At 38.1% G+C, this 19,402-nt stretch overlaps 1 protein-coding gene across 3 annotated transcripts in view; it reads right to left on the reverse strand.

Annotated features, from left to right (window-relative positions):
- Nucleotides 1–19,402, reverse strand: part of stxbp6 (syntaxin binding protein 6 (amisyn)) — a 212,827-nt gene that overhangs the window by 156,085 nt on the left and 37,340 nt on the right. For all 3 annotated transcript variants that reach the window (XM_030127516.1, XM_030127514.1, XM_030127515.1), the window contains one exon: nt 18,553–18,770. In XM_030127516.1, the coding sequence (XP_029983376.1) occupies nt 18,553–18,706 (154 nt within the window). In that variant the 5' untranslated portion in view covers nt 18,707–18,770. The remainder of the gene's footprint in view (nt 1–18,552; nt 18,771–19,402) is intronic.

The following is a 19,402-nucleotide window of genomic DNA, read 5'->3' on the forward strand; positions in this document are numbered from 1 at the left end:
GAAAGTGCTGGTTCTGTTTCAGTTCTATATTTTCTAATCATGGCTCAAACATGGCTTTAATATTCCTGAGTCACAAATGTCAAAAATAAAATAATTCCTTCCTGCTTCACATAAGTGAGGTAGAACAGCCCATCTGTTTCAAGACTATTTGAGCCTTTTTGTTCATATAACATTATTATCACTGCAGCTAAAACCATTTTCAAATGTTTCATGCTGGAAAAGCGGCTCCAGTGTCAATTTTGTCTTATGTTCCAACATACAGTTACATGAGGTGGAAAATAGTATGACCTGCTTTCCTGCAGGTCATCAGGTACTGGTTTGCTCTGTCTTTTGCAGATATTTTTGTCGGCAAATGAGTTGCATTTTTTATCATCTTGCAGGATTTTTTTCTGAGGCTTGTGGTTATTTTACCCTCTGTGGACATGTGAGCTGACAATGTTATGCGCTGCATATTACATCACTACCTGTATCAAGTTACAATGCAATATTTTTAAACTCTACACAGAAAAATGCGGGGATTATGAAATCATGCGAGCCCCGCATATTTTGCAAGGAAATATACTATTATTGCTGTGAATATGCACCCTTTTTGAACAAATGCGTATCCCCACATTAATGTGCATTATTTGCTTGATTATGCATTGAATTATGCGACCACATAATCTCATTTTTATGGAGGAACTGATTAGATCTTCCTCCTCACCTGCGTCCCACTCTGTTCAGCCTTCCAACAGCCTTTCGTACCTTGGCGTATGTTTTTTTATATTTTTAGTGAGTCACTGTCTGGAAACTTTTAGTCGTCCCTGCATCTAGCATAAGAATTCACAAAATGGCAGCTGAAAATCCACTATTTCCCCTGCAAAGCTACATTGTTCATATAAACAGTATTTCAACACCATGTCCAATTACAGGGCACTCGGCGTTTCACTTGACAGAACTCCATTCCTTAAAAAGAAGCACAGTGTGGTCCTGTCACATTGTTAAACACACTAAACACATTCATTCTCAAAGTTTACTGGCTAAATATCTCTCCCTGTAAAGTTTTGAAACATTTTAAGTCTCTTTAACTGATGTTTATTTCAGCAGTACCATGCACTCGTATTCTCCAGACTCTCTGTTTATACAGAACAACTTTGCTTATCCTTGAAAAAAACACCTCCTTATGAACAAGAATCTGTTATTTTGTCCTTTTGATTTGTCTGATGAAGGGCTGAGGCTTGAAATGTCACTGTGGTGAATAAATATTTTTTGGGAGCTCACAGGTTGTGTGGACCTTATTTAATTATTTCATCCTTTCCTTTTGATTTGAAACCTTGGCAACACACCAAAAATATGGAAGTGTATGACCACAGAAACTAATCAAGGTCATAACCAATAACTTTCTGAAAGAGTAACATGAATTAAAGTTCCAGCGACCTACATGGGCTGTTTACCAATATATCTCACAAACTAATCAATAGGAACAAGGCTGCTGATGATGAATGGAGTACACTACAAAGTGGAAAACACAGACTGTGGAATTTATCCTCAACAGTGTCTTGGACAAAGCTCTTTTAATGTGAATGCGTTTCTGTGATGAGAAATAAGAGATCGTTGTCCTTCCAACAAAGGCTCACTGCTGCCACATTAGAACATGACAGATGGGAGGGATTGTGATATAGAGCTGCAGTAAGTCACTGCTACAACTGAAATGACTCAAATCAGATAACCCTATTTATCATCATATGCAGCAGATCCTGTCTGCTTTATCTTGTTTTAAAAAAAAAAGAAGCTGTACACATTAGAGGAGGACAATCTGGCAAAAAGATCATTGGTTTCTAAAGGGCTGAGGCAATGAGATGTCTTATTTTTATTTGAATAAACACTAGATTTTTGGTTTATTTAGGACCAATATCATAAAATTAAGACAAGCAGAAAGGCAAGTCTAAATTTTCTAGTGTTTCTCATTGACATTAGTGACCAACCATAGTCGAATTCATCTCACTACAGCGTCATTGTGAATTGAAAAGACAATAACATAAGAGATTAATATTGTCATTTGCACCAATTTTTTTTAAGCAAAGTATCTGTGTGAAACCAGACTTACTGTCTGTTCACTAGCAGACCTCCAAGTTACTGTGGTGAAATAATCTAAAACATCTGAAATATCTAACATCATTTCCTTTTACTGACAGTTAAAGTGGACTAACCAAGTGCTTTTAGTGCTGACAGACTCTAAAGAATCCCAATAAACTGATTTAAATACATTCATTAGGCTAGCATAACGGATGCTACAACCGAACCATTATACCACAACCACTATAAAAAATACTAGCCCGTTTAATATTAATATTAGTAAAGTAAGAACACATGGACAGTGCTGTTATTTATCTATTTCATTCAATCATTTCCTGAACCCGCTTTTACCCTCACTAGGGTCGCTGGAGCCTATCCCAGCTACTTCTGGGTGAAGGCAGGGTACATCCTGGACTAGAGCCCGACCGATATGGGATTTTTGGGGCCGATGCTGATACCGATATTGGGGGCTAAAAAAAGCCGAGATCCAATATATCGGCTGATATCCAATATTGGCCGATAACCGATATATTGACCAATATATGAAATAAGAACACTGATCTACACAGGATATAATAATCATCTAATATTAGATAATTGTGGACAGGTGGATAAACAGTTGCATAAATCTTTGTTTATCTCACAAATATAATTTACACAACTTTCAAATGCAAACTATGCAATCACTAAAATAATTAGAGCAAAAAATATGACTTACCACACAATTATGTTTTCACTCACAAATTTTGATGTGTCTGCTTCATGGCACTACAACTTCTTATGTGGACTAAGGACTAAACTGAGCATGTGCAGATTGAATTAGGTGAGTCCTAAGTTGTTCCTGATTGGAGCAATTGCAAGAGTTACAACTGACCCGTGTTACAACTGTCCCCAGTCTCCCCTACACTATTAACACCCAGGCCTGCTGGCAGAATGAAACCGTGAGGTAGACAGGAAGTGCACGGACATGGGTGTGTGTGGGGGGGTGCATACTTCATAAGATGAGGGCAGCGATCCGTGATTTTCACTGGGGCGGGGGGGTCGGACCAGGGTGGGGGGATAAGCAGCAAGCAATATATCGCGATAAGGGATAAGCAATATATCGGCTACATATTGGCCGATGTTGATTAATTGGTGATACGCTATAATTGGGCTCTATCCTGGACATGTTGCCAGTAAACAATCACACTCACATTCACACCTATGGGCAATTAATGCTGCGTTTCCACTACGTGGAACCAGCTCAACTCGACTCGTATTCCTGCAGACCGTTACCATTACAAGATACTACAGACTTTATAGTACCTGGACGTCATAGTGATGCGGCGCGTTATTTCCGTGTCGTCTGCTCAGAAAGTTGCTGATAAACTCGCTCGTTGCGTGTTGTCTCGTCTGAATTTTTATGTTGGCCACCAAAGACTGAATCTCCTCGACTGACCATGGTGTAGTTTTGGGCTGTTATCATGTGGATTAATGTACCGCTATATTTACTGTCCACTTCCGCATCTGTTTTTTGTAAAACAGTGGGACACAGAGAAACTGTCTGACCAATCAGTGGTCTGCAGTGTTTATACGTCACGGTTTAGTATTGCCTGGAACCTCAGTGGAGGTGATACCAAAAAACTAGTACCGGGTACCAGATTCCAGGTCCTTTTTCGTAATGGAAACGCAAAAAGGCAGAGCCGAGTCGAGTCTAGTTGAGCCGGTACCACGCAGTGGAAACGTGGCATTAGATTAACTGATTAACCCATCTTTGGTTAAATCTTTGGGTGGGTACCCAAAGAGAACCCACACAGACACAGGGAGAACACGCAAACTCCACACAGAAAGGTCCCACCCCCATCAACTGGTGTTGGAATCGAACCCAGGACCTTCTTGCTGTGCTATCCACTGCCCCATCATGTCTTATTTATGACCTCCACCGAGGAACGGCAGAGGCTATGTTTTCATCAGGGTGTGTTTGTTTGTCTGTTAGCAAGATAACTCAAAATATTATGGATGGATTTTGATGAAATTTTCAAGAAATGTTGATACTGGCACAAAGAACAACTGAGTAAATTTTGGTGGTGATGGGGGGTGTTTTTCTAGTCTGCTGAGTGCTTTTCTAGTCTATTTACGTAATTTAAACTATATGATTCATCTAAAAACAAAGTCAAGGCTAAATTAAGATTATTCACAATGTGAGATCACAGGGGTGAGTAATGACTAGAATTTGGGGTAGCAACATATGATTCAGTAATTGTGAATTCAGTGGAACAAAATTAAGTACATATTAAGCTGTGGTTCAAATAAACCCAGTGTTCTCCATCATATTTGATTATTTGATCTTTTCATTGTGTCTTAGCTTCCCCTCTGAGCAGGAAGGATGAAGAAATTACAAAACACATAGCAGTAAAGTGTATGTTATGCAAAAAAACAATATAAACCAAGAATATATGACATGATTTATGTATATTCTATTGCCATAAGACATATAATACATACATTTCGTCACCCTTACTCTGTCTCCGTTTAGTTGTATGAAAGTACAGAGGTGAATGTATAGGCTAATGCCCCTGGGATCATGTTATGTCTATTCATTTATTTGTTTTGATGATGCCTATATCATCAGTATTTGTATTTTTTCATCTTTTAATTTATAGCGAACGAGTGATATACTAATGTTGGCTGTTTTATGTCTTATTTCTGTCATCTACCTAGGGACTGCAGATGAAAAGTAGTTATTTTTACTAATTCTGGCATCTTTACACAGTATATTAACACATTTATAAAGCAATGTTCATAAATGTGCATGGTCCCTATAACATAAACCAATAAAATAAAATAAAATAAATATATCAGATCAACTGTCTTTCATCAAACCCTGCTAACAGATAAATGCACAAAAAGACTCAGCATACTATATGCATACTATGGAGCCTACACAGAATTAAACATGTAATCCAACCCACACTGGAACATGCCTGCATAACCACATACTTCATAAATAGACCAACAAACATGTATGCCTACCTGCTTCCCACATGCAAATTTGCATACTAGCAGAGGGAAAACATGTACCCAAACATACAAAGTGTGTGTTGGTCACAGAAAAGTGTGGGGAGGATTTGCTTTACATTATTCAGCAAAGTTAGGCTGTGAATTTCCATAGGATTGTACCCCATGATATGTTTTAGAGCAGGGGTGTCAAACTCATTTTAGTTCAGGGGCCACATTCAGCCAAATTTGATCTGCAGTGGGCCGGACCAGTGAAATAATAACATAATAATATATAAATAATGTCAACTCCAAATTTTCGTCTATGTTTTAGAGCAAAAAAAAGTAAAATTATGCGATGACAATGTTTGCATCTACCAACTATCCTTTAAAACAATGTGAATAACATAAACAAACTGAAATTCTTAAGAAAACTAAGTACAATTTCAACAATATTATGTCTCAGTTTATCATTTACACATGGAAATTACAATTTACAGATCACAGTGGATCAACACACAAAACATTTAATAAAGAGGCAGAATATTGGTAAACTTACACTTCAGATATTTCAAATTTTCTCATATTTGTTCAGGTTATTCATGTTTTTTTGTGAAATGATTGTTTGTGTAAATACAGTAAAATGACAAAAATTTTTACATTTACATTTAGAAGAGAAACATTTGGAGTTGTGAGTATGTATAGCAGTGTTTTTCAACCTTGGGGTCGGGACCCCACGTGGGGTCGCCTGGAATTCAAATGGGGTCGCCTGAAATTTCTAGTAATTGATTGGTGAAAACCGGAGAAAACGCCTATGTAAAGATCTGCTTTTAGGTCAAATATTTGAGTATATTTTTAATTTATTACAATTTGATTTTATATACTTAATATGTGGAACCAATATTCACTTTTAAAGTCTTTGAAAATGCTCATTAAGCATCTTTGCGTCATTTATGCAATAAATCATATACATTTTTCAAATCGGATTTTATATTTTTTGTGTGTTTTTTGGCCTTTTGTGTTGATATAGTAGGTTAAAGTGAAAAAATAATAGACAGATGAGATAGATGAAGTTGCGCTGAAAAAGGAGATACTAAACATGGGTATAGTAAACATTTCTTTATATAGTATATAAAGACAAAATCAAAAGAACTCAAAAACAGCCAAAATAGGCTCTGACCACTAACGGTTAAGATGCTGAAGCTCTTTCATAATTCACATTTTGAGTATTGTTTGTTCAGTTTAATTGGCAGCCTTGTAAATACGAGCTGGACTGACTGTACATATCCTGACCAAGGAAAATAAAATTAATTTCAGCATAAAAAAATGTCTCTGTTTTGAAAGTCTGGGGTCGCCAGAAATATGTGATGCTAAAATGGGGTCACAAGCCAAAAAAGTTTGGGAACCACTGATTTATAGGTTAGTATGATAGTATTTTACTGATCCGACCCGCTTGAGATTAAATTGGTCTGTATGTGGAACCTGAACTAAAATGATTAATATCTTCAGTGCAATTTTTACATTTCACAAATTAATCCCACGGGCCGGACTGGACCCTTTGGTGGGCTTGATTTGGCCCCCGGGCCGCATGTTTGACACCTGTGTTTTAGAGACTAACACAGGATTCACTGCCCTTTTTTTTTTCCCCTCACAAAATCTGTCAGAGCTGTCACTTTGTATAGTTCCATATACTTTTCACCAACACACATAACCAGGGTCTAAAGTTAAGCTAAAAAAACATGAAAACAGACAGCTCAAAGGAGAAATGGGATGGGAGAGCATACTTTCCAACTTAATTAGGGAAAAAAAAATGAAATCACAAGCATGAAGACTAATAGCGTACTCCAGTGAAACTTCAGAGTCTTATCTTGTTCCACTGGCCTCACATCTTCCCTGCCAAATATTCTGTGGGCGGTCCAGTTTTTCAGCCCTGAAGTCCAGCCATAAAGGCACCGCACGAAGCCCAGTGATCAAAGAGAACGCTCACAAACCAACTCGGCCCGTGTCGAGCTTCTGGCTTTGCTCCAGCACACTCCTAAGTCATCAAGACCCCTGATGATGTTGTGAAAGCGTCAGCATACCTTTCTGTGTGAACATGTATAGGATCAAAGACATCCAAGAAATCACACCACGGTCCAGGCATGAAGCATTCACTGGACTGAAGATACAAAGTGGGAGTGAACAGCAGCATGGTGAACATCAGATTATTTACCAAAGGGAGTTTTACTATATTTATATTTATAACATGTTTTGCTGACAGCCAACAGACTTCCACTTTTTTTTTTTTTTTTTTTTTTTCTTCACCCTGGACAAACAGCAGTTAGCTCTGTGAACAGACTGGGGCATGTTTTCCTGTTGCTGTAAGTGATTCTGAAACAAAAAGTGGCAACTGTCCACTCCTTTTGTTCCACTGATTGACTCTAACTACAAAAAACAGCTATAAGTTCAACAACAAAAAAAGAGTTCAACCAGTCAAACTCACCAATAACTGAAATGACAGGTTAACATGATGTAATTAATTACATGCTGTGTGACTGATTAACCTAAATCAGTGGTTCCCCAGCCTTTTTTTGGCTTGTGACCCTATTTTAACATCACAAATTTCTGGCGACCCCAGACATTCAAAACAGACTTTTTTTTTTTTTTTTTTTTTTTCTAAAACTAATTTGTTTTTGATCATGTAATAGTTTGCTATATGATATTGCAAATAAACAATAATTTCAGACGACATTTAGTCTATATAATGTATATTATTATGGATGGAGGCAGAAAAGCCAGGTGTAGATTACTGCACAAAGTGAGAATTTTATTTCCCTTGGTCAAGATATGTATAGTTCCAGCTTCAGAGTTTGTCATGTCTGTTATTTTTTATTATTGTCTCTCTCAATTCACCATTTATTTTTTAGGTTGTTTTTTTTAATCAGTTACTAGAAATTTCAGGCGATCCCATTTGAATTCCAGGCGACCCCACATGGGGTCCCGACCCCAAGGTTGAAAAACACTGGCCTAAAGTAATTCTGTTTATCAGTATTGTAATATGTGATTATTGACAGAATCCATATTTCAGTGTTTGTCAACCTTGGGGTCAAGACCCGACGTGGGGTCGTCTGAAATTTCTAGTAATTGATAAAAATAGAAAAAAAACCCCTTACTAATAAAAAATATGCTGAGTTGACAGAGACAATCATAATCCATAAAAGACACAACAAATTCTGAAGCTGAAACTGAAGCACTGTGGTACTGTTTATCTGTCAAATGTTCATTGTGGTCGGTTTCAGATGCTGTAGCTCTTTCATAATTCATAGTTTGAGTTATTATTTGTTCAGTATTAATTATCAGCCTTGTAAATCCAAGCTGGACTTTGTGCAGTAATCTACACCTGGCTTTTCTGCCTCCATCCATAATAATATACATTATATAGACTAAAAGTCATGTAAAATTAACGTTTATTTGCAATATAGTATAGCAAACTATTAGATGATCAAAAACAAATACATTTTAGAAAAAAAAAAAAAGTCTCTGTTTTGAATGTCTGGGTTCACCAAAATTGGTGATGTTAAAATGGGGGTCATGAGTCAAAAAAGATGGGAACCACTGCCATATTTAGTCATACTGGTGTTAATCTGCACATTTTACATTTAATATACATGTTTGACTGAGATCCACTGGACCATTTCTTAATACATGATACAAGAAGCACTTCATGTCAATAATCCAGCTGTGCATTTTTCAAATGTGTGGGTAATTTTTCAAACAGCAGGATTTGTGTTGGAGTATTTTGTGACGTAGAAATCGGTCAATGGTGGAAAACAGGTGGGATCACCATCTCGCCTTTTTTTTACAGGATCTCTGTGTAAAAGTGGCTCCACATTCCTGCCATAAAGGGTTATATAGTGTTGGAAAGCTCAGGTTCTCAGCTTTCCAATGCTGCTTGAATGTTATGCATAACACAAACGGTTCAGGAGTTAAGTGGAGTTAAATGTCATCTTAATCACACAGAGTAAATAAATATATTTTTACTTCCACCAAGGAACAGCAGAGGTTATGTTTTCATCTGGGTTTGTCTGTCTGTTTGTCTGTTAGCAAGATAACGCAAAGGGTTATAGATGGATTTGGATGAAATTTTCAGGAAATGTTGACACTGGCACAAGGAACAAATGATTAAATGTTGGTGGTGATGGGGGGGGGTGACGTTGGGGAGGGGTATTTTGTTTGTCTGTCTGTTCGCAAGATAACTCATAAAGTTATGGACAAAATTGGATGTAATTTTCAGGAAATGCTGACACTGGCACAAGGAACAAATGATTAAATGTTGGTAGCAATGGGGGGGGTTGATTACATTTTCAGGAAATGTTGATATTGGCACAAGGAACAAATCATTACATTTTGGTGGTGATGGGGGGGTGACGTGGGTCGGGGGTTTTGTTTGTTTGTCTGTCTCTTAGCATGATAACTCAAAAAGTTATGGATGGATTTGGATGAAATTTTCAGAAAATGTTGATATTGGCACAAGGAACAAATGATTAAATTTTGGTGGTGATGGGGGGTGACGGGGGGGGGGGGGGGGGGGGGGGGGGTTGTTTGTCTGTCTGTTAGCATGATAACTCAAAAAGTTCTGAATGAATTTGGATGAAATTTTCAGGAAATGTTGATACCGGCACAAGGAACAAATAATTAAATTTTGGTGGTGATGGGTGGGTGACGTGGGGGGGGGGCATGTTTGTCTCTTAGCACGATAACTCAAAAAGTTAAGGACGGATTTGGATGAAATTTTCAGGAAATGTTGATACTGGCACAAGGAACAAATTATTACATGTTGGTAGTAATGGGGGGGGGGGGGGGTTTGATTACATTTTCAGGAAATGTTGATACTGGCAAAGGGAACAAATGATTCAATTTTGGTGGTGATGGGGAGTGATGTGGGGGGGGGGGTGTTGTTTGTCTGTTTCTTAGCATGATAACTCAGAAAGTTATGGATGAATTTGAATTAAATTTTCAGGACATGTTGATACTGGCACAAGGAACAAATGATTCAATTTTGGTGGTGATGGGATTTGATGAAATTTTCAGGAAATTTTGATACTGGCAGAAGGAACAAATAATTAACTAGAAGCGCTCGGAGAGTGCAGACCTCCGCCAAGGCTGATCAGTGGCCCCCCCCGTGGGCCCCCCCACCCCCGATCACCACCAAAATTTAATCATTTCTTCCTTATCCCATTTCCAACAAACCCTGAAAATTTCATCCAAATCTGTCCATAACTTTTTGAGTTATGTTGCACACTAACGGACAGACAAACAAACAAACAAACAGACAAACAAACAAACCCTGGCAAAAACATAACCTCCTTGGCGGAGGTAAATATTGGTAGTAATGGGGGGGTTGATTAAATTTTCAGGAAATGTTGATACTGGCACAAGGAACAAATAATACAATTTTGGTGGTGATGGGGGGTGACGTGTGTGGGGAGGTGTTGTTTGTCTGTTAGCACAATAACTCAAAAAGTTATGGACGAATTTGGATGAAATTTTCAGGAAATGTTGATACTGGCACAAGGAACAAATGATTAAATTTTGGTGGTGATAGGGGGGGGGGGGGGGGGGGCTGATCTACTTTGGTGGAGGTCTGCGCTCTCCGAGAGCTTTTCTAGTTTCTAAAATGAATCAGAATTGAGAAATTATTTGAACAGTACTGTTAAATAAATAACACCATTTTTGACACTGAAATGAGGCTATTTTCAGAGAAAGTCACAAAATGTCCACAACGGTTGCTTTGCTGAGCATATGGTCCGGGAATGAGAGCAGAAATGTTGGCCTGGTGTTTAATCCTGGCACCCTGCTCGGCTTCAGAGTGAGGAGCCCGTGGCTGTTCCTCCACTACCTCCCTTCATACTGTAGGTTTCCTTTTGCTGTGACATACCACCGCTTACATAACACCACCACTGTATGGCCCTCAGGCCTCAACTATCTGCCACTGTAACCATGACGCTGTCAGCAAATACCCATCCCCCCACCTTTATATTCATACAGATCCACGCATGCTTTTACCCAGTCACACAGAAGCTCAAACCCATCAGCCTTGTCTGTTAAATGCACTGGGACACACAGGCTGATTTCACACTCCACATTCTGCTGTACAGTCCACACACAAACACACACTGGGAACAATGCTTGGCTGGTTTAATGAAATGCCACATGACCAAGTCAAGTATACAGTGCTTGCCTTCACTACTGTGCTCCCACATGTGATAGAAAACAGCAGCTCAGTCAGGGGACGGTTACAATAAGGAAGACAGACAACTTTTAACTAATGAACTGGGGAACTGGGCGCTCAGTGCAGTGATGGAGGAAAAAAATCTGCACTTTCTTGACTTGTTTTGATCAAATTACGCAACATCCATTAGCACATACAGAACATAATACACCACTACCGTTAGAAAGACATAAAATGTATCTCTACATCAACAGGGATTCAACAAAAGGCTTTTTGGTGCAGAAAAAGAAAAAGTGTTATGATGCCTGTGAATGAATGGCCATTAGCTTTTCATTTAAAACATGAATAACCTTCACTCCTTCTTCTATCCTCCACAGACTGGAACAGAAAACAGTTCCATTCAACTGAGGGATGTAAAAAGTAAATGAAGTAAGGATGTAAAGACACCCCACAGTCCTCATGTCACACAGTCCAACATTAGGCTTTCCCACATGACCACTCTGTCATCATCCGCTGTATCCAACTTGCAGAGTTCTCGAGCATAAATCCTAAACTGGCGGCAACTTTAGGGCACTTTAAATTGCCTGGCCCTCGGTCTATCACTGGGGATTTATGACGTTTAGGAGATCAACCAAAGGCTGGGCTTACACGAACACACAGAACTCAGACAAAACAACGGACCTGAAAGTCTGCATCCTGCAGTGTAAAATAATGAGCATTCCCACTGGGATGTGTGGCAGTTACTGTAAATGTTTATATAAAGTAGTGAACGAATGCTGCTTCTACACCTACCATTAACATGTATACACAGGTTTTTTAAACCCAAGTAAATCCACTAAAATGTCAGCCGAATCATTTCATAATGCCTGAGTTTTCTGTATTTTGGCACAATACATGAAACAAAATCAAAACTGTTAAGAAAAATAAATGTTTAACCCGGATCAAGATCAATCCCAATTGGAAGTCCCACGTTTTCCTAACCAGAATCAATTACTCTATTTTACTTTAGTGTAGAGGTCGATGCCGATGTTTAAAAATTTGGTTAGGATATCTAGAGCTGATTTTTAAGGCCGATATTTAAGGTCAGTTTTTTTTTTAAAAGCACATTGACCATGAAATACAATCAAAACACTCAGATAATTAAAATTTTTGCAGCAATATAAATTAAGTTATTCATTATATTTTATATTTTTTTTATTTTATCTTTATCTAACCAGGAAGTCCCATTGAGATTAGTAATCTCTTTTGCAGGGGAGACCTGGCCAAGGTAGCAGCCATACAAAGTCCAAACATAAAACACATAAATGATACACAATGAACAATAAAACACAATAACAACTATTCAACCATAATGGCATCGAGAAAAACAGTGATATTCCTTCTTTACTGCATTCTCCATGATACTTTTAAAATCATTAACAGAAATTAATGTATGTAGTTTTACAATTTTTTGAAGATTATTCCATGACCATGGTGCATGGTAGGAAAACACTGTTTTTCAGAACTCATACACATACACATAGTACTCTTTTAACATTTACTGGACTTCAAGTGCTGCCCACACAGGTGCCTGATCAAATATCTCATAAGATTTTTACTAAAGTTCAAATATTAGCTTTCAAAAAAAAAAATTAAGGGCAACTGCCAATATTGGAAAAAAAGAAAAAAAAAAATCAATATATCAGCCTGATATATCAGCCGGCTGATTTATCATCTACCTCTACCTTTGTGCCAGATTTTCAACACAACACAGGACTGGCCCATGATCTGTACAGCTGACAGGTTAATCAGAAGCCTCATTTCCACTCCCTCTACTTTATCACTATAATAGTTAAACAAATCAATCATATTTCATTAGCATCAGTTTGACCACTTTTAAAGTTTAATTTCATGTCATAAAAGATACTCCAGACATGTTAATGCTACCAAAAACCCATGCTCAAGGTTTGGTCCAGACCAAGACAACCTATTTTCAAGATTTGATGTGATTAAAAAGTTGAAAACCAAATAGATGACAAAGGGAACAACTGGGTCCAGATCTAAACTGGGTCTTCAGGGTACATTATTGAACATCATGTTGGTAAATAGGGTGAAAAATAAGTGGCAAACATAGGTATGTGCTTCCATCACTGCCAATAGGAAGAGTAATATTAACACAAATCCAGAGTAATTTAACTGAATTTGAGAGAAACTGTAGCTGACACTGTCACATTAGCGACAAAGGCACTTTTCTTTAGTATCAAAGTTGTATAAGATGAGTATTTCTGAGTAAAAAACAGTTCAGCCTTCAGGTTTCAGTCCTTCCATTCAATACAAAATAAATACTTCTGGAGCTGCGGAATATAGTTCAGACAAAACAAGCCGCAGACATGACCTTGGGCTGTGGAAAGTTGCGATGGGTATGTTTTTGACATTTTGGTAAATACACAATTCAGCAGCCTCTAATCTGAAGAGCAGTCCTGAGAACTGGTATTATGATTGCTCAAGGACACCTCAGCAGGGTGCCTGCCTGCCAACACATGGTATTGCACACGTGTCCTCCTTCCTCACACTCGGATGTTGTTAGAAAGACATAACCTGAATCAGTGTAGAGTCATCAACATGCCCCCGGCCAGTGTTGACATGTTACTCATGTGACAAATGGAGTTTAATACTGTATATTAGAAATGTCTTCCAGCTGTAATGGGAAAAATACTGAAGCTTCACAGAACAGAAAGGCAAAGATTATAAAACAGATAACTAAAACAGAATTACAGAAAACGTTCAAGCGGTAATCTATATTCAGGTATGTGCAGAAACTAGGGCTGGGCAAGTTAACGCGTTATTACCGCGTTAACGCATTCATTAAATAACGCTGACAATTTTTTTTTATCTCAAGTTAATGCCGTTTTATTCTAACTCATATTCTTCTGCCCCTGCTTGTGTGCGTGTAGCGATTAGCTCGGCAGATAGAAAACAGGTTTACCAAGAAAAGCTGGACGCTGTCTGTCCAAATCTTTTACTTGAGACTTACTGTAAAACTACAAGATACATACAAAATATGTCTGAGTTCTGTTCATTGCCTTAGTACATTTACACGGCATTATACATTTAAATGAATGGGATAAAGATTGCTAGCTCGATGCTAACTTGAATGGGAAAATCCATAGACACGCTAATGATTAGCATTTACAGATTACTTTAAGATTTACAACGTCTTTTTATCCAGCAACAAAGGTTCACATCAGAGATATTTGAAAATAAAATACTCACAGGCAAACGTTTTTGGGGCCATACAAACAGAGTGAAAGAAACGTATCTGTTAGTTCCTTCTTATGTCCGAACTGACTACGGTAACACCGCAAGTACAAAACATACGTTAGTGCAACTTATTCCAACCACTGGAGGGCCCTCTTTGCTTACTTTTAACAACTGAACATCACATATTATTGGGCTTATTAGTATTAGTACTTATTAGTGGGTTTAAGACTCCTGTCAATCACTCAAAACCGGAAATAAACTGGTGTGGACATAAACATGGAGGGAAGTACCGGTCTGTTCCATGGACATTTTCATTTTAAATGTCTTCAGATAGTGGGGTTGAGAAGGACACAGTTGTTTGGAAGCACTGCAATGTGGAATTATTTTTGATGACCGGAGTACTTCAAGTCTGAAATATCACTTAAAGGCAATACACGCTGTTGATGCCAGCAAACCCCCCCCATATAACTATGCGATTAATCGTGATTAATCACAGAAATTCACGCAATTAAACATTTTAATCGCTCCCCAGCACTAGCAGAAACATTAAAAATTAGTTCTCATTGTACTGCCCTGTATGATTATTTAAGACTTACATGATTATACATGGCAGTGCAATGAGAACTATTTTTTCACATGCATATTTTTCACATTAAATGACTTAAATTTTAAGTTATTTCATATGAAAGCCATGCTGCATTCACTTAGACTGTTTTTACATAGAAGTATGATGTTGACTAACTGACAGAAGCTGTAAGTGTCTTTACACAAGATTATGATGTCACTGTGACGCTGATATTTGACCTTTTAGAAATGAAATGTCATCACTTTATCATGGACAGACATTTGTGTGAAATATTTTCATTATCACTGCATGATTCAAACCAGAACCTCAATGTGTTCTATGAATGTGTGAACACTTGTGTTAGTTTCAGCGACAGCAAGATTTCTTTGGCTTTACAAGTCAAATAAAATTCCATTTATCAAATTCGAATATATTTTATATGAATCATTCAATTGATCAAGCTAACATTAGCTAAATGCAGCTAGATTCATTCATTCGTTTTCTAAACCACTTATTCCTCAGAGGGTCGCGGAGATGCTGGAGTCTATCCCAGCTACCAATGGATGAAAGTGGGGTACACCCTGGACAACCACTTATTCTCACATTCACACCTGGGGGGGGGGGGGATTAGATCGATCAGTTAACCTCAGGTGCATGTCTTTAGATGATGGATGGACAATGGATGGACGCAATACACAGAGAGGACAGGGAGAGCATGAAAAGTCCACAACAAAGAATGAACATCAAGTAGAAAAACAAGATGAAGACAACAGCTGACCTGAATCTAAAACACATTATTCAGATTTCCATCAGGTTTCCAGTATTGATCAGGTACTGGTAGTCAGGTTTACCATAGGACTTCTTGATTTATGATCAAAAAGGTGTTTTTGAGGTGATATTTTTAACCTTTTAACACAAAATCCTAATTCATCTTCAAGTCCAAATGAGTTCTGTTCCCCATAAAGCTTCACAGTGGCAGTACTGGGAGTAATACCCAAAGGTCTGGATAGAAAGGCAGATAAATAAATACCTCCTGAATATATTGGGGGTAGGACTGGATAAGCAGTGGCTTCTTCCTACTCCCTTTCAGGCACATCAGTCGCTCTTCTGTCTATTATTCTATTTTTTATTTTTGTTTTTTTTTCTATGTTTTGTATTATGTTTGTGTCTGAAATGAACTGAAACTAAACTAAAACTAAAGTCTATAACCATCAGCTGGATGAAACCAGAACCTCCTTCATATAATACATGGATTCAAAAAGTTGGGGATATTTATCAAATGGAGCAGATCACATTCTCACTAAGGCTTCACAAAACAACCTTTACTAAAAGATGGGAACCTATGTCACCTTTGTTGCTGAAATAATATTTATTAACTCCGCCAAGTGTAATGGCAGAGGTTATGTTTTCATCGGGGTTTGCCTGTCTGTTTGTTTGTTTGTTTGTTTGTCTGTTAGCAAGATAACTCAAAAATTATGGACAGATTTTCATGAAATTTTCAGGAAATGTTGATACTTGCACAAGGAAAAAATGATGAAATTTTGGTGGTGTTGGGGGGGGGGGGGGGGGCTGGTCTGCCTTGGTGGAGGTCTGTGCTATCTGAGTACTTTTGTAGTCGGTGATGCAAAACTCTGTGTTGTTAATCAAGGTGTTGTCGTTCTGCCTCTGACTAAGATTTATACCTACAGCCTTAGTTTTGGAAGTGGACATTATTTGTTTGCTCTGATTCTTATTGTTTTCTTTCATTTCCATCATATGTTGCCTGTGGAGGTTTGTGGGAATACACCAGAGGCAATTTCTGAAAGACTGCAAAGGAAGCTCAACTTCCCCTAAAATTACGAAAATTAAATGGTTAAATATGTACGGTTGTGTTGACATTTCATTGACTACAAATGTGTTAGAACACGTTCATCTCACAAATGAGTTCGTTCAGAATCAGCTTTATCACAAACCAACAGACTCGATGTTGTTCACTTCTCATACATTCCCATTGCGCTGTCTTCTCATACGATCTCTGCTCAGTGCATTTACCTGTAGATGCTCAGCGTCCATGCACTTCAATGGGACTGAGTGGAACAGTTTTTTTCATTGACTCAAAACTGGACGGTAATTGGATAAATCCCACAATGTTGTCCCACCCCCGGAACGCTCAGCATCTTTTTCTTTTTCTTTTTCAACTGGAATAAGGTGTTTACATGGGCATCTTAAATAGGATCTAACCTTTATTCAGTTTAAACCAGGAATAAAAGTTGTCATGTAAACACACGGACTGTGATCTCAAGTAAAATAATCGCATAATAACCTATAGATGACTCCAAATTTAAATCAAAATTCCAGTGGAAAAGTCCGTATCAGATTGGTATCAGCAAAACTAATCCTAAAAAAATCAGATCGGAAGCAAAAAAAATCCAGATCGGGACATCACTAGTGAAAAAGGAAAAGAAAGTAATTGAACTGTACTTAAATGTATACATTGTATTGTACTGAAAAAAAGAAAATCTAATAAAAACTAAGTCCAAATGAGTGCTGCTCCTAAAACATTCATCAGAATTTGACAGACAGAAAACCCCGAAAAACACTTGTCTATAATTTGCACAAAAAATGAGGCAAAAAAAGAATAAAAGGGAGGAATTTTTCCAAAGAAAGGACTGATAGGACTGAAACATATTCTTTGATCTATCCGTGCCATGTATGTCTATGAAATATATTCTGTTATATCCATGACAACAATAATTTCAAGGCTGCTACAAGATCAGATATTTGATGGATTTTAATTATGTGTTGCAGACGGAGCAGCCAGTACATCCAGTAGCTTTAATAGGTTCTGAAGTTACAGAGCTCAGTAGGGGTGCCAAGGTAAAGACTACAGCTTATACGACAAGACTGGAATTACAAGGAGCAGAAAAAAAAAAAAAAAAAAAAAAAATCACATCATGACTTGAAGTGTCATTTTTTTTTATGAAGACATGGTTATATTGTGATTTCACTTGACATAGTTGGCTTTAATGTATATGTCGACAACTAATGAGCAACCCTGGAATTAGATCTTATCATACACAAAGAGCTGCACTGATGACTTTTTAAGCCGAGTCATCATGAAGTAAATTCAACTCTTAGTGATGTAATCTGCCACTGCCAACGCAGAATTTAACACATATTAAAATAGTAGGATTATGAAATGTCATTGATCTTCATAAGCAGTTCTGCGAGCCCCGAAATTAATAACGCGCTCATTTCTCCTCATGAATAACACGCATAGCTAATTCAATTAACAAACAATATTTCAGTTTCAAGAGGAAAAATCAAAGTCATTGAAAGCTGATGTTGTGGTAAAATAATTATTCTATTTCTGAGTCGATCTAATTGGTTTAAAAAAGGTTTGACCTTAAGCGCGGCGGTAAACTGGTTAAGCATGTTATTTCATTGGGGAAATGTAAACATGCCCATCAGCGTCAGCATTATAGCGGGAATTGGCTTCGACGTGAAGAGAAGGGAAAAGTCTAACCTGAGAGACAGATGAAGGTCATGTAGTCGCCCTGTCCACCGGTGGCCAGGAAGGGGATCTTCTTCTTGGTCCTCCGCTTCACCTGCACAGCAGCCAGCATCTTCTCATCATGGGGTATGAAGACCTCCTTGTTGATGGCTGACTTGGCGCTCATCTCTGAAGTCGGCAGGAGTCAACAGCTGGCCAAAGGGTAAAGTGGGAAAGGACGAGACGCACCCCTGACGAAAAAAGAAAACAGAGAGCGTTGAAAATATGAGGACAGGGACTGGGTAGGTTAGGATGTGTAATGTTGTTTATTGTATCCAGTGTGCAATGTTTGTTTGTTGATATCAATTTATTTATTTAGATCTGAATTTTACAAACCACATACAAACAATTACAAAGTCAGCTCACTATCACCTCAAGAACATTTCTAGGATTAAAGGACTGATGTCGCAGCAGGACCTTGAAAAACTTGTCCATGCATTTATCTTTTGTCGAGTTAACTACTGTAACAGTATCTTCGCTGGTCTGCCTAAAAAGTCTATCCGACGACTGCAGCTGATCCAGAATCCTGCTGCTCCAGTCCTCACTAAGACCAAAAGAGTGGACCACATCAGTCCAGTTCTGAGGTCTCTACACTGGCTCCCTGTCTCTCAGAGAATAGACTTTAAAATTCTCTTGTTAGCATATAAAGCACTGAATGGTTTAGGCCCAAAATGCATCAGACCTTCTAGTCCAGTATGAACCATCCAGACCACTCAGGTCGTCTGGTGCAGGTCTGCTCTGTGTTCCCAAAGTCAGAACTAAACATGGAGAATCAGCGTTCAGTTTCTATGCTCCATATATCTGGAACAAACTACCAGAAAAT

The sequence above is a fragment of the Sphaeramia orbicularis genome, chromosome 22 (assembly GCF_902148855.1).
Source record: "Sphaeramia orbicularis chromosome 22, fSphaOr1.1, whole genome shotgun sequence".
NCBI classification, from domain to species: domain Eukaryota; kingdom Metazoa; phylum Chordata; class Actinopteri; order Kurtiformes; family Apogonidae; genus Sphaeramia; species Sphaeramia orbicularis.